General features: G+C 42.7%; 1 protein-coding gene across 2 annotated transcripts; it reads left to right on the top strand.

Annotated features, from left to right (window-relative positions):
* The first annotated feature begins 2,648 nt into the window (after positions 1–2,648).
* Positions 2,649–24,028, top strand: LOC146497471 (uncharacterized). 2 transcript variants are annotated; one of them, XM_085141429.1, is made up of 3 exons: positions 2,649–4,553; positions 6,406–7,047; positions 11,805–24,028. In XM_085141429.1, the coding sequence occupies exons 1-2, from the start codon at positions 3,564–3,566 to the stop codon at positions 6,943–6,945; spliced, it is 1,530 nt and encodes a 509-aa protein (XP_084997555.1). In that variant the 5' UTR covers positions 2,649–3,563; the 3' UTR covers positions 6,946–7,047; positions 11,805–24,028. The 2 variants fall into 2 exon arrangements, with proteins under 2 accessions (XP_084997555.1, XP_084997554.1); XM_085141428.1 differs by having other exon boundaries at positions 11,802–24,028.
* Positions 24,029–24,050: the final 22 nt, after the last annotated feature.

Here is a 24,050-nt window from a genome sequence, read left to right as displayed (position 1 = left end):
TCTTTCTTTCTTTCTTTCTTTCTTTCTTTCTTTCTTTCTTTCTTTCTTTCATTTTGTAGCATGAGAAGAGTCTGTAAATTTGAATTCAGCAACAGAAAAGGGTCAAACTGATTCTAATTTGTTGGAGCAGATTTACAAAAGCCCTTCTGTTTCACATTTAGGTTCAGTCACTGGGTTAGTTGGAGTATTTGATCATATTCTGATGCTTGCAGACTTATTGAGGGACAACATGACTTGAAATATTCAGCAGTGTATTCTGAGGTAATAAAAATAAACCTATATATTTATACAAGTTAGTAGCTAGTTCAGAGAGGCTAAAACTAGCCTATATATTATGACAATAAACAGTATAATACAGACAAAACATACTCAAACACTACATATTGAATTATCCACAGTAAGTCTGTACATCTGCAGGTGGGTAAATAGGCCACATGCCATCCAGGACATTCCAGACACCATATTGAGCTCTTGTTAAGGACTCAGTTCGAAATATCCATATGTGCTAATTAGGTCATCTTGACCATGGCGAGGAATAAAAGAGTTCAGAGTGGTGAAGTGTGGCTCCTATTTTCTACTCGGTGCTTCCCCTCCAGTCGTGCAGTGAAGCGGGCCGGCTGACAAAAAACAGTGTGATGTAAGAACTGCACAAGCTGGGAACTTTCTGAGGCAACATGCACACATATACTGCACCCATCTATATGTATGGGCACAGACCGTGTGATAATGATAACCTTTGATATTCCTTTTACCTCGCAGACAAGGATCTGGCTCAGAAAACCCTCCTGAGAATCACCGAGAACCCGATGACAGGCTGAGGTGTTGCTCTGTCTTCTCTTATCGACTTTCTCGTCTGTCTGTCTGGATTGAATGAATTTATATGTATGAGAGCGAGATGGCTGGAGCGCAGGACTTATATTCATGGGTTTAAAATGGCACAGAGAAAGTGTTCAAATGTGACTGATGACTGCTTTTTCCCCTCCCTCTCAGCTAACTGACTCTTTAGTATCGGCAGGATTGTGCTAATAAAAGCAGTCAAAATGTACTCAGTCTGGTTTGTTGTTCTCTATAGACAGATAACAATGGGGCATTTTGTCATAACATTTAAATAAGGCATCTATCCCTTTAATATCTCTGGCTGGAAATGGGGATCAATCACTCCTGTCAGGATTGCTAACAGTCATGTGACTAGAAGCAAGCCTAAAATGGCTGCTCATAGAGATTAACCCAAACAAAATTCAAACCACTTGTTGGTTCCCTTTAGGGATATAGAGCCTCACGGCTTCCTTCAGATCTTTGTTTAGCTTTCAGTGCAGCAGTTCTACCTTTTAGGTCCACCCTCACTGCTTTAAAAAACCCAGCTGTAGCTGCTTGCATACTAAATAATGTACACAGTTATTTGCTACTGTAGCCGACAAATACCCTGACAGAAATTATTCTTTAAAGCAGCTGTAATTAATATTTTTACTTTATCAGGGTCATATGACTCCTAGGTTGTGTAAATGGCGTTTCATGGTGATTAACCCACAGAAATTTTAAACCGTCAGTTTCCTTCAGCACTATAGAGTCTTTGACATTCTTCAGATCTTTTTTTAGCTGTCTGTTTTGCAGCTTTGCTGTCTGAGTTTAACCTCACTGCTTTCAAAAAGCTTTAAATGCCGACTGTAGCCACCTGCATACCAAATAAAAAAAGTTATCAACTAGTGAAGCTGCTAAAGCATTCAGCATCTACAGTGGCAGATATTTCCCCCAGGAGATGGTGGAGACTAAAACACGGCTAGGAGAGGAATTATTATTGGACTTATGGTCATCTAGTGACCAGACACATGTTGCTCTGTAACATCTGAATGTGTCAACAGGTCGTGTTGGTGCATGTTCAGCATTGGAAGTTTCTACTTAATTTATATACCGATGACCGATCACAGCTTGTTCCCACAGAATGCAAGTGGATGAAAATTGAGTTATTGCAGATTTTAAGAATCACCACACACTCAATCTGAACAACTTTACCTTTGTATATTTAAATATGCATATCTGTGCCCACATACATAAACTGCACACAGATATATAAATTCCTCCGGCTGTGTTACACCAATCTTTTCCAGCGGCTGCAGCTGCACTGCTCATCCTCATGCTGCGATGGATGAATCCCCTTCATCTTCCTCTGCTGTTATTCTCAGTAGTTCTTTTTTACAACCCATTGTTTTCAAAGCTCCAGTTATTTTCTTTGAAAATAAACGCCTTGCCGTCCTCAGCCGCTGTGGACAAAGAGCTGCAATACTGACGCACTGTGCTATTTTGGAGGGAGAGAAAAAGAGAGAGACAGAGAGCGATCTTGATTACTCATCATGCTTATCTAATTCTGTTTTTTTTTTTTTTGCTCCATTCATCTGGAGATTATCTTATCTGAAGAGAGAAGAAACCCAATCAAACAGATGATGAAATTAACATGGCTTGCAAACATTTAACAGTGTGTTGTTTAAGTGGCATTCAAATCCCAATGTATGGATTTGAGGGAGCAAAGGTATCCTGCCTGTGCTTGCCTCAGGAGAAGGAAGTTTTGCACAACTGTTGAGGTGAAGTCACTTTAACTGAGACAGTGACAGAGTGCAGATGATAGGAGAGGCAAAGGACGAGGAGGAAAAGAAATTGGTGTGGAGAGAGGTAGAAAAAAGTGAAAAATGCTCCCCTTGTACAAAGGCAGTGGCTCTGTCTCCTTGACTCAGAGAGCTGTCTACTCCCTTGTGTGTATATGTTAGAAACCCCACCTCCCCCAAGTGCTTCTCTCCACCCCTCCCCTTCTCTCTCAGTCTCTGGCCGAGGAATCCCAGGCAGCGTTTAATTGCAGAGTGCAAAGGCTTTAGTTGGTCTAATGAGCTCAGCACCGGAGCTGGGACTTTTTCACGCGCTTCTCTCAGAGACAGAGATCCATGGAGTCCTTTAACGGAGGAGCCTCGCAAAGCTGCAGGATTTCAGGTGGTGGGTGAAGAAGAAATTCTCAAATTCAGGTACAGCCGACGAAGTGAGAGAATATACCAGAGGCAAGAGACGGAGTAAGAGGTGGAGAAAGAGAAGAGAGCGGGAGAGGGGAGGAAACGGGAAATACACTGCCAGAGTGAGAGAGAGAGAGAGAGAGAGAGAGACTGAAAGCCTGCAGCAGCAAATGAGACAGAACAACGAGGCGGGAGAGGTAGAACGAGAGACAGAGAGAGAGGGAGGGAGGTGGAGAGGGGCCCCGTGCAGGAGAGAGGGCTACAGGGTGAGGAAGAAGAAGGAGTAAGAAAAAGTTACGAGAAGTAGGAGAAAGAGGGTATAGGGAAAGTACCTACTCAAAGATTACTAACTACAGAAGTGAAGACGAAAGGAAACAACAGGCAGGAAGGAAGGGGAGGGAGTCTTGGGTAGAGAGTTGAAAAAAAAGAGCTGGTGAAAAGTTTTCTTGTGGGAAGACGCAGATGAGGAAAACAGAGCGAGTGAATGACTGGGCTGGAGAGAGCTGGGAGGGGAGGAAACCAGTTGTTTTCTAAGTCGTTTTCAACGCAAGTCTTTGGACTTCTTCGGACATGTACACAGAAGGCGCACAAGCAACGGGACACCAACGATTTCTTCAGCACAGCAACAATCCTGCCCCATGCCCCTGCCAGCACTGCATCCACTATGAGCCGTACGGCCATCACGGTGGACTGGGATATCAACCAGCATCACCCAGACAGACAGACCACCCATCGCTGGACTTCAGGAGAGACACCCGGGCTCCTCGGGTTAAAGATGTAGGAGGTAGAGCTTTCGTGGTGGACAGAGTTGAGAAAAGTGGTCATCACAGCCCACAGAGGAGGACTGTGTTTGCAGGGCAGGGCCCTTATAGCCAGTCAGATGACTTGAGCCAAGTCTTCCCCTGGGAGTTGAACGCTGCCCAGTGGAACTACCCACTGGAGCCTGGGGTGAGACACTATTCATCTGTCAGAGAACAGTGTGGCTGTGTGGTGCGCAGCAACAGCAGGGCACACCCCTTTAACGCTGGGATACCACATCCTCTCCCTCATCTTCAGGTCAAAGGTCAGGGGTACAGACACAGGAGGACTGTCAGGTACGTCTCTGTGGATGAGGAGGAAAGTGATGGATGCAACTTTGAGAACCATCATTTGGACCTATACAATCCCCAACTGGGCCATTTGCACATGCCAAATGGCCACTGTAGACCGAGGCCTGTGTTCACCGAGGGAGGGGAGGAAGGAGATAGCCATCAGGACCCAGGGAGACTGAAGGGTGGATCAGAGGAGGGTTTGAATGGATGTGGTGGCTTTTTCCCCACTGAGGTCCCACAAAAGAATTTGAACCAAAGCAGACGGAAGGGGTCCTACATCCCTCCCTCCGACATCCCCAGTCCAGAAACCTCAAAATCACCATCCGGAAACAACCACCAGCTCCAGGGTTTGGAGGTGACAAAGCAAAAGAGACGGCAGGATTTGGTGAGGGATCAAATTCGACAAGTGGTGACAGATCTGGAGGATGTGTTGGGGGGTTTGAAGCAAGTTCACGTCGAGATGAAAGAGGTAGGAGGGTCTATTATTATAACTGTATAATCCTTACGTGTACATCAGGTGTCTAATATAGAAAAACCTGCGTCTGGTGCAGATGACCCAGTCTTTCATCAATTCTCTCCTGGAAACTGTGACATTTAAAAGGATTAACACAAAGCTCAGATGCTGACATAACAATCCACTGTGCAGAACAGATTGACACAGGTCGTGTATCTCTGAGTGCACGTTCATGAAGAGCATGTCATTATATGTGTCCTTGTGTATACGTGTGTATGTGTGTGTGTGTATGCATGCTGACTGCATTGTTTGCAACTCAGTCATCATCTCCTACCGAAGCAGTGATTGAGAACGATTTGCTCTGACCTTTTGAAAAATGCTGCCGAAATTGGCAGCATTCCGGGCAGCACATTAAAAAGCCTGGCTTGAGACAGTTACTAAATTATGCCCTGCTCTTACAGTATCCATTTTGCATGCAGCTGTAAAATGGCATTGATTCACAGCTGACTGCGTTGGTGCAAGGTCTGGCATTTTGCTGTTACAAATAAAAACCGCCATAATAGTGAACTGAGACAGTTGTAAACAAAAGAGATCCAGAGACAAAAAAGAGCTTTAATTTGACTAATTGGTTAAATTGTCTCAGTCTGTTGTAGTTAGAAATAGAGTTTGGCAGCGGAGGAAGAAGCTTTCAGATCCATTACTTCAGTACAAATACCATAACGTAAAAACAAATTCCTGCATTTAAAAGCCCACAAAAGTTTCCAAACTAAAGTGTTATGGCCTCGAAGAGCTACAGCTATCAACAGCATGTGCTAATACTGATGTATGTAGCATGTGACTGGTATTAAGGTGGAGCAATAGGTTAGGAAGAAATAAAAAAAAAAAATTGAGATTTTTTACGTTTTTAAAGTTTTCACACGAAACATGAAGTGTAAACCATTATTCAGTCACTTGTAGAAGCACTTTTAGCGGCAGTAACTTGAAGTGATAGTGTTCTGCGTGACTTTTCAGTCTCACTTGTTGTTGTGGAGGAATTTTGGCAAAATCTACAACGTTGCTTCAAGTCATTGAGGTTTGCGGGCATTTGTTTATGCACAGCTTTCTTAAAATACCACTTCAGCATTTTGACACAGCAGGTTGAGGTCTGGACTCTGACTGGGCCATTGCAACACCTTGATTCTTTACTTTTTTAGCCATCCTGCTGTAGATTTGCAGCTGTGCTGTGGGGATCATCGTCATGTTGTATGACCCAATTTCGGTCAAGCTTTATCTGTCTGACAGATGTCCTCATATTTGGCTCTAAAGTACTTTGGGATACAGAGGAGTTCGTGGTCGATTTGATGGTAAAAGGTGCCCAGGTCCTGTGGCTGTAAAACAAGTCCAACTCATCACCTCCCCACCATCGTGCTTGACGTGAGGTTGTGTTGATATGCTGTGTTTGGTTTTCTCCAACTCTGGTGCTGTGAATTATGACGTCTCAACTTTGGTGTCATCTGGCCAGAGGTGTGGAGTCTTGAACTTAAATCATGCTGAAAAGCGAAGTCTTTCTCCTAAACTCTTCCACAGAAGCCATATTTGTTCAGTCTTATAGCAATTGTACCTTCATGAAGTTTAATATTATATTCAACATGCTAACTGAGGTCTGTAGGTGCAGAGATTGGGTTGTTTTAAACTTCTCTGAGCATTACACAGTTTGACCTTGTTCGGATGTTCACTCCTGGGATGATTGTGGCATTGTGTTGACACATGAATGCTACAGACCAGCAAACTGCAGCAGAAAGTCGAATAAAAATGGAAGTACACAAAGTACTGTAACTGAAATTCCACTGCAGTTTGTTCATATGTATTTCTCTCTATTTTCATTCAGGTGGTTGAGCAGATTGATCGTCTCACAGCGAATATCGACCTCAGTGAGGAGCCGCCCTGCATTGCTCAGGGGTCATCCAATAACTTTCACGACTCAACGCATTCAGGAGACCTCAGGGTCGCCATGCTGCCCAATCACAAGCCAGCTTCAGTTCAGGCATCACAGCACGTTGATGAAGACCGCATCATCCTCAGATCTAACTCTCCTTCTCCTGTCCACATGGCGTCGGTAGTGAAGACCAGCCGCTTCACCCCGCCCAATCTAATTAAGGACCACGAAAAGCCAGGTTTGAACGGCCACCCGCCTCACCTGTACCCCTCAAAAGACTCCAACCACACAGGCCAAGCTCGTCCCGAACCCCACCCGCAGACCCTAGACCCTAAGGTCATCATAGGGAACAGCACCTCCAATCTAAGAACTCAAAAGCCTCCGCCTTACCCCCAAAACGGCCGCTGCGGGAAGGGCCCATACCCACCTCCCAAGCCTGTGAGGACCCCTGCCTACCCTAGTAAAGGTCGCCAGAGCACCAGCATGGTGTGAAGGAGGGGGGTGGTGTCCTCCAGTGCCATGGGGGCCTGAAACATGAGACCCTGCTGTAGTGACTGGAGGTCAAAAAGGGACCAGGCAGGGGAACAATTAATGGTAAGTTTAGAGGAACTTTTTTTTTTCTCCCTGTCTCTCTCTCTCTTGCTCTTCTTTTACAATGTTGATGTTTCTGTCCGGGCTCACTGCTGATTACGTTGGCTCTGTTTACTGGCAGCGCAGGGTTTAAAGGCAGTAAATGAATTGCAGCGTTCCTCCCTTTTTACAAAAAAGGATGTATGTGTTTGATATATGTGTTTTTTTGTGCACGCGCGAGTGCGCGGTGTCTGTGTGTGGGCGGCAGCAAAGGGATTGTTATGCGTCTGCTTTTGTTGATGTCACATGATTTCCCAGTCTTCACTACACTGCAAAACGTGTCTGTCTTGGCAAGTGAAATGAGAAATTAGAGTTCATTCTTGAGTCTGGTTACACATGTGGTTGCAATTAGTCAACAGGGTGAGAAAATTTCATTCGCTGAAGTAAAATTCTTCTTTTATGAGTAGATTTGAGAAATTTCTGATGTTGCTAAATGCAATTAGCTGCTGATTATTACTCATTGCTGTTATTTTGGCTTAAAAAAGCACTTTAATATATTGAATGTGACGGCCTTAAATCTTGAGACTTTTTTTTTGCAGTGTACCTTAGTCATAACTTCGAGGGAACTTGAACTTGGCAGGAGCTCAGCCGTTACTGGCAAAAGAAGACCCCACAGCCGCCTGACTGCAACCATGTGACAAAAAAAAGTCGTCATTAGATTTACAGGAAGATCATAGCTGTGCCTCAGAGCTGGCATAATTTACTGTTATGGGCTGATGAGGTGGGACTGAGCCTTTCTTCTCATGCCACAGACAGATGTATCATCACAGAGCCAGACTTAATAACAAGATGACTCTGTGAAAAAGTCCCTGTAGCAGAGGCGGAAAATTAGACAGCAGATATAGAGTTAAGCACTGGTTTTAAGAGTCCACCTTTGCAGATGCTGAAGACACGTGCGTGTTTCTGTACTTCCCTCTTGTGCAGAGTATGCGTAACTACAATCTATTTTTCTGGCTTCGAGTCGGGCAAGCACAGTCTGGTTTTAATCATAAACCCCCACCACCCCACCCCCCGGCCATGTGCCAAAACAAAATGAGGCAAACTTTGGGTTTATTTGTGATGTCCATATAAACAGAAGCGCTCCACATCCACTGCTGCAGGAAGAGGTGTACATCCAAGGCTGCAGCTTTAGGTCGGATCTGACAGGCAGATGAAAAGGGTCGGCAAGGCGTGCGCCTTTGAACATTCTTTCAGTTGAATGAGATGAGGGTGTAAGTGTAACATAGCTCGTCCGCTCAACACTGTCCTTTCACAGTTTTTCAAAGCATCGTTGCTGTTGACATTTTAAAGGTCTGAGTCATCTGAATTAGTCATCTAGAGCAGGTTCAGTGTCAAAATGACAAGCACAAGACATTCTGTGCCTCCATAAGTTTTTCCTTGACTCCTTTTATTTATCGCTAAAAGATTTTCAATTAGCTTCCTTTAATGTGATCAGTTCCCATGACGTTGATCACTGGATTTTTTTGTAAAAGTGCCGGCAAGAAAAAATTACAACCTGGCCAGTGAGGACAGTTGCCTGGTTGTATCTTTGCGAGGACTCATAGGTGAATGTGTTATATACAGCATTATGTCTAACTTCAATTAGGGTTTACGCTTTAGTTTTTTTTAATTATTAATGATGTTTATTTATTAATATTTAACAAGAATGATGCGTATTGATATATTTTATTGATATTCACTATTAGCTAGTTGAACTGGTTGAACTGGCTTTAAACAAACCACAGGTCATTCGAACAGATAATGAGTGATAAAGTTGTACATTTACAAATAGTGGTTTTAGCTGAGGTAATTCATTATGAATAAGCTGCTCCCTTACTTGTAAGAGGTCACTACAGCAGGTTGAGCTGCATATTTGATTTGGTTTTATACTGGATGTCTTTCCTAAAGCCACCCCAAAGTCAACTCCTCTTGGAATTAAACCCGGGATCTCTTGGTTGTTAGGCAAATGTGTAAACCACTATAATGGTGTACATATGTAATAGAACCAATTAAAGCCCTACTGATATAGGCTTTTTACCGATACTTATTATTGGCTATATAAAAATCTTATATTTTAATATCAATATCAATGCCCTCTAGGGGACAAACTATGCAACGGCAATGGTTGCTTACTTGATTTTAATTTTAATTTACATATTTACTGTTACAAATACCAAAACACATAGATTAGCAAATAGCTAATATCGGCTGATAATATCGTCCCGTTGATAAATTGGTCAGGCTTTCGAACCAATTCTGACCTACAGTCCCAAAGAAGCAGGAAACTGTCCTGCATCCTCAAAGCTCATTTACGTCAATTCGGTTAATAATATTGTAAATATACATAATTTAATAAAAATATCAGATTATATTTTCTTTACAAGGGTTTAAAACGTTTAAGAGGTTAAAGGTAAGCTCAAAAATGGACGCAACAGCTGACATAAACTGGAGGCAGGTGATCCAAAAAAATAATTCTAACTTACAGGTGAAAAAAAAAAGTTTTCAAGACATCAAAAAAAAAAGTATAAAAAGGATACAAGGGGAAAAAAAGGGAGCAGAAGCATAAAAAGGACATAGAAGAGGCGATGATCCTCGATTCCTTTAATTATTTCCTTACCTTACCTCCTTACCTCTCCTGCCAGTGGAGGGGACAAGGAAGAGACCAGAGGAAAGAGGAGTTAAAGGAGCAAACATTTAACAAAATGAGTCATCACTGCCTTTAAAGCAACTTCATGGCACAATTGCATCATAAATTATTTTGTTATAGTCCAACTACTGCTGTATTTTATGGTCTCAGGTTTAAGAGTGCTCATGTTTTATATTTAGCAACACTTTTAAATTCACAACATGGAGAAATCTGACAAGTTATTAAACCTTTTTTTAATCTCACAGAGAAGAATGAAGGGCAGAAAGTTTGATCATCTTAAATAACTTAAACAAACTGAATGAAAAAGATGAGTTGTATAAAAAGTCCCTCTCCTATCATCGGTTTGTAGGTGCTTTTGCCGGTACTTTTCCGTTTTTAAATATATTTATTTATTTATTATTAATATTAATTATCTATTTATTTACTTTTGTCTTTTATTTTATTTTTAAGCACTTTGATCAGCACATGCTTTTTTCTTTTTTTTAAAAAAAGTACCATATAAATAAAGTTGGCTTGGCTTAGCTTGGCTATGATGCATTTTAGGAATTGAGACATCCTTCAGTACGGCGCACTGAGATTGATTGTCATAGGCGGGAATATGGAGGAAAGGAGGAGGCACAAATTAGTGAAATGAGAAAAGCCCAAAGGCTAAGCGCACACCAGGGAGAAGGGCGATAAAGCACAGGTGAACTCAATCAGCGGGAAGAAAACAAAGGCCCAAATTTATCACAGGCGTTTCTTTTCTTACTCATCATTGCATCTTGTATTAAAAAGTGAGGTGGGCCCACTGGAGAATCAAAGAGAGCAGCATTATCATGAAATATGATGTTTATTTACAAGGCCCTGCTGCAAAGATGGATCGCTTCCCTCTGCTCTCTGATTGAACTGAAACACAGTACTTACAGTCTCTGGTCATTAGCTGTACCTCTGATTCACCCTGAATTTTTAAAAACTGCTACCCATAAGTAGGAGAAGGTTAAAAAAAATTATATAGCTAGATTCTCCAATTTCACTGGAACATTTTAAAAAGTTATATTTATTTATTTGTAACTACTGCACATTTTTTTCTTAATTTGCAGTGATGCATAATGGGTTGTTTTTTGGTGTGTCTGTCTCAAGTTTTGTGTGTGCTTTTTGTCCACGGTTGAAAGAGAGCTCTTGAGCTCAGTGACACTTCCTTCCTTCCTAAAGGATTTAACCATTAAGAACACGTAGAGCCACATTAGGTAACTTTCAAAATAAAACTGGGAGGAACAGAAAGGATTAAAGACCAACAAGAAGGCAAAGGGAAAGTTTTGCATAAAAACCAAACAGAAATAAAAGGGTAAAGCTAGTAAAACAAAGCATCTGTGGCTGGCTTCTTTGACGATGAGATTGTGCCTATTTGTTGTTACAGTTTACTGAGTCTGGACTGTAGATTTTCTTTTCCAGTTTACATTTAAAAAAGGATGGAAATTTAAAATGAGTACAGTCTGTGCAGGAAGTAAATAGATCTGATTAAGTCCTGAAACACTTTTTCTATTAAAAGTTTAACTTTAAAAATGTGCACCTCATGTTCTGTGTGTTTAGTGTTTAGTCTATGCTGTTTGTATTTTATCCTTTCACTGCTGCCTTGGTTACAAATAAAAGAAGGGAGTCAGATCAGGAGCATCCTTTATAAACTCGACCGTGACCACTTCCAAAAAAACCCACTCCATGGCAGAAATATCGTTCCTCTGAAAGCCAGAAACCTACCGCGGCTTTCTCTGAAACAGACGTAGAAGAACAGACAAACACACAAAACTCTTCTCACAAGTTTGATAAAAGCCACATTTGAGGTGCTTCTTTACAAGTCAGCAACATGACTCACAAGGACACACACACACGACACTACACGCACTGCCTCACTGTCAGTACAGCACAGACTAACGCTCTGTTTCCATGGCTCCACCAATGAGTGATGCGGCACGAAAAGCCTTGAGAAGAAGCACAGTTAATATGAATGTACTGTGTTTCACTGGAAGGGCAGGCGGCACCAAGCCTGAGCTCACTGAGGTGCTGAGTTCTGCATTTAAATAATTTTTTCCCCTCTTCTCTGATGTGATGTTTCCAGCAGGAGCTGATGCCACTGAGACGAGCTGTCAGCTGGTGGAAACAGAGCACGGCCTGAAGGTGGGGTTATTTCCAAAGGGAAAGCTCCCCGAGAGTCGACCTGTGACTGCACGTCACGTGAGCGCACAAGTGTGGAGGAGAGGCAGTCGAACCGTCTGAGAATTTAAATGTGTGAGAAAATTATGAGAAGGATAAACTGCAAACTTATTCTCAACAACCATCAACCTGAAATTGAATTGAAACATAAAGGTAGCTTTTCATGACAGTATTTATTTCTACTATTTTTATATTGAAAAAGATTATCTATTTTCAGGCAGCTTATACTAGTCTGGATACTACCTGTACTATATTAAGATTTATATCATATAAACTATGGTGAAGATATTTTCCATATCAACTATTTCTCTCTGTAACATGGCTTTTAAAGTACAAGAGGAAAGAAAGTGAGGATAGAGGAAGCTAAAATTAAATGGCAATACGTTTGATTTTCCTGCACTTTCCTCATGCAAATAAATCCAACATCTTAATCATCTGATTCTTGATAAGTTTCACTGACTGCTGAATGTCCCACTAAATATTAAATATGAAATAAAAGAAATGACACCAGCATTTTATTACCCCTGCCTCTGAGAAATGATTTATACACTCGCTGAGCCTGACTGAAGTGAGAGGAGCTGTTGTAGGAATACTTCTGGGCCTGATCTGGAGATGGCAGTGTGTGATCTCTCATGGCCTTATTCTGTCAGCGCGCTTGAGGCTGTATCCATGGCCAGCAATGCCAGCGTCTGTGTCTCTGTTTGTTTAAATCTTGTCTGAGAATTTCACCACTCTCCTCTCACAAGCGCCTGCTGCTATCCAAGCGCTTGTTGCTTCCTCTGAGAGCCACTACAATCCAACTCCCTTACAAAATATCCCAGTTTCTTGGCCTCTTTCCGTGCCCGTATCGCTGATGGAAAGCTACAGTGACAGATGGAGCATGCAAACTGTTAACTGTCCTGGGTGTTTTGTCACTCACTGTCTGCAGCCTGAAGCGGTGTAAGTAATTGTGCTGTGTGACTGGGAGGCAAGGTTGTAAAGAGTTGATAAGCTGCTGTGGATAGATGGGGAAGGTCATGTGCCAGAGGCTGTTATTAACTTGTCAACATTAAAAATTAAAAATATTTTTTGGCCCCTCAAGCAGGGCCTAGTATTGCACCATTGTCTGGTAACAATACAGACTAACGCTGCAGCTAAAGATTTTTTTAAATTATGGGTTTTATAATCTGATCTGATCTGAAGTGTTTCTTAAGTTTGCAAATAAACAAAGAAAAATAATGATAAATTCCTATCACACCTCAACAGCTCAGTGTTAAGCCAAAAATCATTACAGTTGAATATACTAACCCAACTCTAGCTGTCTGTCAAGCTCTCCAGTTCAGCACTTTAGGCAGTGGATTTAACACTCAAATGCCACAGTAATTTTTAAACAACTGGTTCTGAATGTTGATTTACACACAGAGGAAAATGCACTCCTCAGTTCTGGCCATGTTGATTAGCTGAACGAGATCATTTTTTAAGTTGATGAGATTGATTAAAGCACCATCTCCAGGTTTAAAGCTAATGCCTCTGAGGATTTCAGCCATTAGCACTGAGAGTTAAACAGATTCCTTCAAAACTTCATCAAGGTGTTACGATAAAGTTCAAAATCCAGGCATGCATGTAAATAAGGATTTACAAGGTTTAGCAGAGGAGTGAGCAGACCAGTTTATGTCTAAAAATGAACAACCACGTTCTAACTTAGGAATTTCTAAAACACAGCACCGCTATAACTTTGGATATAAACATGGAAAGCTAATTAGCAGGAATCTTTTCAGGGATAGTGAAGTTAGGCTAGCTAGAATAGCTGAACCAATGACTGTAGACAGGGGCGATTCTAGGATCAGAGCTTTGGGGGTGCTGAGCACCCAGAGAGCTGCCCATCCAGGCAAGATAAACTTTACTCGTCACGATGAGACGTCTTCCCCGTCTCTGTCAGTCCCTGCATCCTTAAATGTCTCCAGTTGTCCCGAGTTCCCTCTGACTGTCTCCTTGGTGCATTTAAACCCCTGTTCCTCCCTGTCCTCATCGTCTGCTGACTTCATCTCCATTATCAGTCATCAAAATTTAAGCCTCTCTGTGCAAGTCGGCAAATTTCTTTATTAAATCATAAGATTCTTAAATTCATCAAGTCTCTCTGTGCCTGGTTCCTCGTCACAAAAGATGACATCACTGTTTTGTACATTTTAACACAATTTAATCCCCACATTTGTGAAAGAAAAGCAAAACACTTTTTTGAAAAGTCTGTAACAAAACCATCAAATCTGATCAAGGTTATTTAAATGCTGCAAAAGAAGAATGGATTGGAATAAATTTAAAAAACCCATATCCTAACCTTAATTACTGCGGGAGAATAATGAATGATGCTCATAATGATGCTCATAGTGAGTATGCAGTACAGAGAGGCTGCCTCTCTGTACTGCATCCAGTCAGTTAGCTAGTTAGTAACTTGGGTTCAATATCGGCACATGCACATATGACAAAATAACCAGTTTCTCTCATTACATTTCAAACAGGACAGTGGTAACAACAGCAGGCAAGATAATGTTAAGTTTTAGATTTTAAATAGGCTGTATAAATTTCAATGGGAGCAACGGGACGGTCAAATATCACTGATTTTACTACAGAGCAGGACGGATTGTAGGGTAGCAAACATCGTCGGAAAAGACATTTTCAACACTGCAGGTTACCTGGTGTAATGTTTTTCAGCTAAAAAGAAACATGGTCTGACTCCTACCAACTATATAAAGAGTAAATGAAGGTTAAATGCAGCTAATATGTCCTGTTTTAAGCCAGGCACTTCCCCCTCCGCTCCGCTGCACTATCGCTCTGGCAGCAACGCAGTGTTGCCAACTCCTCAGTAAGGAAAATCGCTATTGGTTGTCCTAAAAGTCGCTAGAAGTCGCTAAATGACGTCATCGCCTAATTTGCATAATTGGTCATGCTAATGTAATTGTAACCTAGCTTGTTGGAGAGAGAAATAACATCGTGGAAGAGACATAAAGTGAGTAAAAAACGTCCTAAATGCATTTAGAGTTTATTTAGAACTACAAATTAAATTTCTTTTAGCAATTATTGGTTTTTTTAATGTCACAATTCCAACCCTGCTCCTTTATCCGGGCTTGGACCGGCAAAAGTGACCCGAAATAGGCACTCTGGTGGAGTTACTTTGTGTGTGTGTGTGTGTGTTTATAAGTAGTTTTAAACCTTGTGATCCACAAAACAGCAAAAGAGTAAAAGAGTAAAAGAAGAACTGACTGCGTTACAGCACCCGCTGCTTGTTGAGAGTAAAAGCGATATGCGCTTTTACGTCTTTTTTTTAGCGACTATTTTTTAGAAAAAAAGTCGCTAGGGGGTCTGAAAACTCGCTAAATATAGCGACAAAGTCGCTAAGTTGGCAACACTGCAGCAACGGCGCTGCAGAGCAAGGGAGAGCCGAGCTGGAACAAACCATTTTGGGAGGGGGGAGGGGTTATCTAAACTTTTGCTGTTACAATGTTCCGTCTCAATTAAGTACTGTATGCTTTTTATATTTTTAATAGTGTGTCACACAAACAACAAATATTGTCAAAAAAAGTAAGAAATCTTTGGGGGTGCTGAAGCACCCCCAAAAATGGGCTAAAATCGCCCCTGCTGCACCTTATATCAGTTGCACAGAAGTAGCTCTACATAATCTGGGCGCTACAGCTTTAAGTAGCTCCCGCGGACGGCAATCACTTTCTGCCAGACGATCACTTTCTAGCACAACACCTGGAACTAGGGGGCAAAACAATGGCATGAGTGTTGCTGTTTGCCTGAGGAAGAATAAAGTAGTCGTGGTAAGCCAATCACATGACCACTTCAAGATGACAAAGCAACAAGGTGATATTTAAACCAGTCTTTTAATTGTGTTGATAGGCCACATAAAACCAGAGTCATGATAAACAATATATATGTAGTGTTTTTCCTCAATATTTTCGTCATGTTTACTGTGTAAGGACAGCACTAGCAAGCACTCTCTGCTATGACCAAAAAACACCAAACAAACAAACAAATAAAAAAAACCCACCCCTTTCATGTTGGTGGAAAAATGCACCATGTCGACCAAACAAAAAATGATATGGCAACATGACATTTGGTTGTTTAGAAAGAGGGGTAAGTTTTAGGAGTGAGAGAGAGAGAGCAGAAAAAGAGAGAGAGAGCAAGTTTTGAGATGTGAGAGATTTGTGATGTTTAGCATCTTTGGAGTGTGTAGTTAATGTGTTGTCTTGTGTAGTTAGTGTGTAGTGTTGTAGATAGTTTTCTGCAGGTGTCAGGCTTGTGATGTTCTCCTTTATAGTGGACAGAAATTTTTTTTTTTGGCGTGGCACAAATAATTTGTGTGGCATCTTATATTTGCATTTAAAGTCATGAAATATGATTCAGTAAACATGTTTGTGGTTTTTCGTCTGATTTTAGATCAATTGTGTTAATACAGTATGTCAAAATGAAAATATAAATATAAATTCAGACATGTGAGGTTGTGCTGAAAAGAATGATACCAAACAGGGTAAAGTAAATAGTTTTTAACGGTGAAATGAGGTAAAACCAAATGTAGTGAAAAATGGCCAATTACACCCTGGACCCCAAAGGATAAATTTTTTTCCTAAGTAATGCAATAGTTACTTTTCAAGTAATTAATTACTTTTAGAATCTTGTAACTCGGTTACTAACTCAGTTACTTTTTTGAAGAAGTAACTAGTAACTAAAATAAATTACTTTTTCAAAGTAACTTGCTCAACAATGCCCACCACTATTGTCTCATGCACAAACTTCAAGATGAAATAGGAGATACTAGTGGTCGTGCAGTCGTAGGTGTAGAGTGAGTACATTAGAGTTCAATATACACCCCTGACGTAACGCCACGCTGCCGTCTGCGAAGGCTGCATGATGTTACACCACGCCACACTGGCCACACAGGTCACACCAGTCACACAAGTCACACTGCGCTGCCATCACACTGCCCGTCACACCCATCACACCGTGCTGCCTGCGTGGCTTAACTGGCAGCGTGGTTTAATGGGTAGCGCGGTTTCACGGGCAGCAAGGTTTCACAGGTAGCGCGGTTTAACGGGTAGCGCGGTTTATCGGGTAGCGCGGTTTATCGGGTAGCGCGGTTTATCGGGTAGCGCGGTTTCACAGGTAGCGCGGTTTATCGGGTAGCGCGGTTTATCGGGTAGCGCGGTTTAACGGGTAGCGCGGTTTATCGGGTAGCGCGGTTTATCGGGTAGCGCGGTTTATCGGGTCGCGCGGTTTCACAGGTAGCGCGGTTTATCGGGTAGCGCGGTTTAACGGGCAGCAAGATTTCACGGGTACCACAGTTTCACGGCTAGCGTGGTTTGTCACACTGCGCTGTCATTGAAGGGTATGGAAGTATGTTTTTTGTGTGAACTGACCATTTGAGATTCTCTGCCAGATGTACGGCTAGGAAACGGAAGCGATTCACTCTTTCCACAGCAGCGCCGTTGATGGTAATCGGGGTATGTGCTTTACTACACCTCCAGAAGTCCACCGTCATCTCTTCTGTTTTTCTGACATTGAGGGTGAGATGGTTCGCATTAAAGTTTAAAGGCACTGAGATCCTTCTTGTAACATCACCCTCACTATTGTGTCATCCGCAAACATCAAAATGAAATTGGAGATACTAGTGGCCGTGAAGTCAAAGGTGTAGAGTGAGTACATGAGAGTTCAGTATACACCCCTGACGTAACACCACGCTGCCGTCTGTGAAGGCTGCATGATGTTACACCGCACCACACCGGTCACACAGGTCGCACCGTGCTGCCGTCACATCCGGGTTTCACCTTTGGTGATAAGACCCACCACTGTTGTATTGTCCGCCAACTTCACATTAATATTGGAGATACTAGTGGCTGTGCAGTCGTAGGTGTAGTGTGAGTACATGAAAGTATACACCTCTGATGTAACACCACACTTCCATCTACAAAGGCTGCGTAACGTCACACCAGTGACATCGGATACACAGGTCACATCTTGCTGCCGTCACATCGGTCACACCGGGGTATTAAACCCATCACTGTTGTATTGTCCGCAAACTTCACAATGAAATTGAAGATACTAGTTGCCGTGCAGTCGTAGGTGTAGAGTTCAATATACACCCCTGACGTAACACCACGCTGCCGTCTACGAAGGCTGCTTGACGTTACACCACGCCACACTGGCCACACCGCGCTGCCGTCACACCAGTCGCACCTCGCTGCTGCCTGCGAAGGTTGTATGACGTCACATCAGTCACACAGATTAGAAACGCGCTGCCGTCACACTGCCCGTCACACTGCCCGTCACACCCACCAGACTGTGCTGCCTGCGTGGTTTAACTGGCATTTTCACAGGCAGCGCAGTTTCACAGGTAGCGCAGTTTAACGGCTAGCGCGGTTTGCCACTCTCGTCACACTGCGCCGTCTATGAAGGGGTATGTTGTTCGTGTGAACTGACCATTTGAGATCCTCTGCCAGATGTACAGCTAGGAAACGGAAATTATTCACTCTTTCTACAGCAGCGCCGTTGATGGTGATGTGGGTATGTGCTTTACTACACCTCCAGAAGTCCACTATCATCTCTTCTGTTTTTGTGACATTGAGGGTGAGATGGTTCTCTTAGCATTAAAGTTTAAAGGCACTGAGATCCTTCTTGTAACCGTCTTGAAATGGCGTTACAAGCAACGGCGTTACAAGCAACGGCGTTACTAACTGCGTTACCTTTTTCAGTAACAAGTAATCTAACTAATAACTATTCCTATCGTTACAACGCCGTTACCGTTTCTACCAAGAAAATGCGGAGCGGTTGCGTTACTATTTTTCAACAAACAGACGGTTGAACCTGTCTTCAGTGTTGCCAACTCCTCAGTAGGGAAAATCGCTATTGGTTGTCCTAAAAGTCGCTAGAAGTCACTAAATGATGTCATCGCCTAATTTGAATAATTGGCCATGCTAATGTAATTGTAACCTACGTTGTTGGAGAGAGAAATAACATCGTGGAAGAGACATAAAGTGAGTAAAAAAACGTCCTAAATGCATTTAGAATTAGAACTACAAATTAAATTTCTTTTAGCAATTATTGTTTTTTAATGTCACAATTCCAACCCTGATCCTTTACCCGGGCTTGGACCGACAAAAGTGACCCGAAATTGGCACTCTGGGAGAGTTACTTTGTGTGTGTGTGTGTGTGTGTGTGTGTGTGTGTGTGTGTGTTTATTAGTAGTTTTAAAAGTTGTGATCCACAAAACAGCATAACAGTAAAATAAGATCTGACTGCGTTACAGTCAGTGCGGGAGCAGCGGCTTCACTCATGCGCGATTCATTTGCAGTTTGGACCCGTAGGTGTGAACATCTCCTGCCCTGATAGCAGCTGGGGGAGGACTATCCTCCGCCCGTGAGCGCTTTGGCACGGGTGAGGTGCACCGTGCCAAAGCACCGCTGCTTGTTGAGAGTAAGAGCGATACGCGCTTTCACATCAAAAAGTCGACATAAATAAGTCTCCAATAACACCAGAAAGTGTCGCCAGATTTGTAGCTTTTTAGAGAAAAAAGTCGCTAAGAGGGTCTGAGAACTCGCTAAATATAGCGACAAAGTCGCTAAGTTGGCAACACTGGCTGTCTTCAGCTTACTGCACCTTATATCAGTTGCACAGAAGTAGCTCTACATAATCTGGGCGCTACAGCTTTAAGTAGCTCCCGTGGACGGCAATCACTTTCTGCCAGACGATCACTTTCTAGCACAACACCTGGAACTAGGGGGCAAAACAATGGCATGAGTGTTGCTGTTTGCCTGAGGAAGAATAAAGTAGTCGTGGTAAGCCAATCACATGACCACTTCAAGATGACAAAGCAACAAGGTGATATTTAAACCAGTCTTTTAATTGTGTTGATAGGCCACATAAAACCAAAGTCATGATAAACAATATATATGTAGTGTTTTTCCTCAATATTTTCGTCATGTTTACTGTGTAAGGACAGCACTAGCAAGCACTCTCTGCTATGACCAAAAAACACCAAACAAACAAACAAACAAAAAAAACCCACCCCTTTCATGTTGGTGGAAAAATGCACCATGTCGACCAAACAAAAAATGATATGGCAACATGACATTTGGTTGTTTAGAAAGAGGGGTAAGTTTTAGGAGTGACAGTGAGAGAGAGAGAGCAGAAAAAGAGAGAGAGAGCAAGTTTTGAGATGTGAGAGATTTGTGATGTTTAGCATCTTTGGAGTGTGTAGTTAATGTGTTGTCTTGTGTAGTTAGTGTGTAGTGTTGTAGATAGTTTTCTGCAGGTGTCAGGCTTGTGATGTTCTCCTTTATAGTGGACAGAAATTTTTTTTTTTGGCGTGGCACAAATAATTTGTGTGGCATCTTATATTTGCATTTAAAGTCATGAAATATGATTCAGTAAACATGTTTGTGGTTTTTCGTCTGATTTTAGATCAATTGTGTTAATACAGTATGTCAAAATGAAAATATAAATATAAATTCAGACATGTGAGGTTGTGCTGAAAAGAATGATACCAAACAGGGTAAAGTAAATAGTTTTTAACGGTGAAATGAGGTAAAACCAAATGTAGTGAAAAATGGCCAATTACACCCTGGACCCCAAAGGATTAATTTTTTTCCTAAGTAATGCAATAGTTACTTTTCAAGTAATTAATTACTTTTAGAATCTTGTAACTCGGTTACTAACTCAGTTACTTTTTTGAAGAAGTAACTAGTAACTAAAATAAATTACTTTTTCAAAGTAACTTGCTCAACAATGCCCACCACTATTGTCTCATGCACAAACTTCAAGATGAAATAGGAGATACTAGTGGTCGTGCAGTCGTAGGTGTAGAGTGAGTACATTAGAGTTCAATATACACCCCTGACGTAACGCCACGCTGCCGTCTGCGAAGGCTGCATGATGTTACACCACGCCACACTGGCCACACAGGTCACACCAGTCACACAAGTCACACTGCGCTGCCATCACACCCATCACACCGTGCTGCCTGCGTGGCTTAACTGGCAGCGTGGTTTAATGGGTAGCGCGGTTTCACGGGCAGCAAGGTTTCACAGGTAGCGCGGTTTAACGGGTAGCGCGGTTTATCGGGTAGCGCGGTTTATCGGGTAGCGCGGTTTATCGGGTAGCGCGGTTTAACGGGTAGCGCGGTTTATCGGGTAGCGCGGTTTCACGGGTAGCGCGGTTTATCGGGTAGCGCGGTTTCACGGGTAGCGCGGTTTCACGGGTAGCGCGGTTTATCGGGTAGCGCGGTTTATCGGGTAGCGCGGTTTATCGGGTAGCAAGATTTCACGGGTACCACAGTTTCACGGCTAGCGTGGTTTGTCACACTGCGCTGTCATTGAAGGGTATGGAAGTATGTTTTTTGTGTGAACTGACCATTTGAGATTCTCCGCCAGATGTACGGCTAGGAAACGGAAGCGATTCACTCTTTCCACAGCAGCGCCGTTGATGGTAATCGGGGTATGTGCTTTACTACACCTCCAGAAGTCCACCGTCATCTCTTCTGTTTTTCTGACATTGAGGGTGAGATGGTTCACATTAAAGTTTAAAGGCACTGAGATCCTTCTTGTAACATCACCCTCACTATTGTGTCATCCGCAAACATCAAAATGAAATTGGAGATACTAGTGGCCGTGAAGTCAAAGGTGTAGAGTGAGTACATGAGAGTTCAGTATACACCCCTGACGTAACACCACGCTGCCGTCTGTGAAGGCTGCATGATGTTACACCGCGCCACACCGGTCACACAGGTCGCACCGTGCTGCTGTCACATCCGGGTTTCACCTTTGGTGATAAGACCCACCACTGTTGTATTGTCCGCCAACTTCACATTAATATTGGAGATACTAGTGGCTGTGCAGTCGTAGGTGTAGTGTGAGTACATGAAAGTATACACCTCTGACGTAACACCACACTTCCGTCTACAAAGGCTGCGTAACGTCACACCAGTGACATCGGATACACAGGTCACATCTTGCTGCCGTCACATCGGTCACACCGGGGTATTAAACCCACCACTGTTGTATTGTCCGCAAACTTCACAATGAAATTGGAGATACTAGTTGCCGTGCAGTCATAGGTGTAGAGTTCAATATACACCCCTGACGTAACACCACGCTGCCGTCTACGAAGGCTGCTTGACGTTACACCACGCCACACTGGCCACACCGCGCTGCTGTCACACCAGTCGCACCTCGCTGCTGCCTGCGAAGGTTGTATGACGTCACATCAGTCACACAGATTAGAAACGCGCTGCCGTCACACTGCCCGTCACACTGCCCGTCACACCCACCAGACTGTGCTGCCTGCGTGGTTTAACTGGCATTTTCACAGGCAGCGCAGTTTCACAGGTAGCGCAGTTTAACGGCTAGCGCGGTTTGCCACTCTCGTCACACTGCGCCGTCTATGAAGGGGTATGTTGTTCGTGTGAACTGACCATTTGAGATCCTCTGCCAGATGTACAGCTAGGAAATGGAAATTATTCACTCTTTCTACAGCAGCGCCGTTGATGGTGATGTGGGTATGTGCTTTACTACACCTCCAGAAGTCCACTATCATCTCTTCTGTTTTTGTGACATTGAGGGTGAGATGGTTCTCTTAGCATTAAAGTTTAAAGGCACTGAGATCCTTCTTGTAACCGTCTTGAAATGGCGTTACAAGCAACGGCGTTACAAGCAACGGCGTTACTAACTGCGTTACCTTTTTCAGTAACAAGTAATCTAACTAATTACTATTCCTATCGTTACAACGCCGTTACCGTTTCTACCAAGAAAATGCGGAGCGGTTGCGTTACTATTTTTCAACAAACAGACGGTTGAACCTGTCTTCAGTGTTGCCAACTCCTCAGTAGGGAAAATCGCTATTGGTTGTCCTAAAAGTCGCTAGAAGTCACTAAATGATGTCATCGCCTAATTTGAATAATTGGCCATGCTAATGTAATTGTAACCTACGTTGTTGGAGAGAGAAATAACATCGTGGAAGAGACATAAAGTGAGTAAAAAAACGTCCTAAATGCATTTAGAATTAGAACTACAAATTAAATTTCTTTTAGCAATTATTGTTTTTTAATGTCACAATTCCAACCCTGATCCTTTACCCGGGCTTGGACCGACAAAAGTGACCCGAAATTGGCACTCTGGGAGAGTTACTTTGTGTGTGTGTGTGTGTGTGTGTTTATTAGTAGTTTTAAAAGTTGTGATCCACAAAACAGCATAACAGTAAAATAAGATCTGACTGCGTTACAGTCAGTGCGGGAGCAGCGGCTTCACTCATGCGCGATTCATTTGCAGTTTGGACGCATAGGTGTGAACATCTCCTGCCCTGATAGCAGCTGGGGGAGGACTGTCCTCCGCCCGTGAGCGCTTTGGCACGGGTGAGGTGCACCGTGCCAAAGCACCGCTGCTTGTTGAGAGTAAGAGCGATACGCGCTTTCACATCAAAAAGTCGACATAAATAAGTCTCCAATAACACCAGAAAGTGTCGCCAGATTTGATGCTTTTTAGAAAAAAAAGTCGCTAAGAGGGTCTGAAAACTCGCTAAATATAGCGAGAAAGTTGCTAAGTTGGCAACACTGGCTGTCTTCAGCTTACTGCACCTCAGGGGCGATTCTAGGATCAGAGCTTTGGGGGTGCTGAGCACCCAGAGAGCTGCCCATCCAGGCAAGATAAACTTTACTCGTCACAATGAGACGTCTTCCCCGTCTCTGTCAGTCCCTGCGTCCTTAAATGTCTCCAGTTGTCCCGAGTTCCCTCTGACTGTCTCCTTGGTGCATTTAAACCCCTGTTCCTCCCTGTCCTCATCGTCTGCTGACTTCATCTCCATTATCAGTCATCAAAATTTAAGCCTCTCTGTGCAAGTCTGCAAATTTCTTTATTAAATCATAAGATTCTTAAATTCATCAAGTCTCTCTGTGCCTGGTTCCTCGTCACAAAAGATGACATCACTGTTTTGTACATTTTAACACAATTTAATCCCCACATTTGTGAAAGAAAAGCAAAACACTTTTTTGAAAAGTCTGTAACAAAACCATCAAATCTGATCAAGGTTATTTAAATGCTGCAAAAGAAGAATGGATTGGAATAAATAAAAAAAACCCATATCCTAACCTTAATTACTGCGGGAGAATAATGAATGATGCTCATAATGAGTA

The sequence above is a fragment of the Neolamprologus multifasciatus genome, chromosome 18 (genome assembly GCF_963576455.1).
Source record: "Neolamprologus multifasciatus chromosome 18, fNeoMul1.2, whole genome shotgun sequence".
NCBI classification, from domain to species: Eukaryota; Metazoa; Chordata; class Actinopteri; order Cichliformes; family Cichlidae; genus Neolamprologus; species Neolamprologus multifasciatus.
This window is presented reverse-complemented; position numbering and strand designations above follow the sequence as displayed.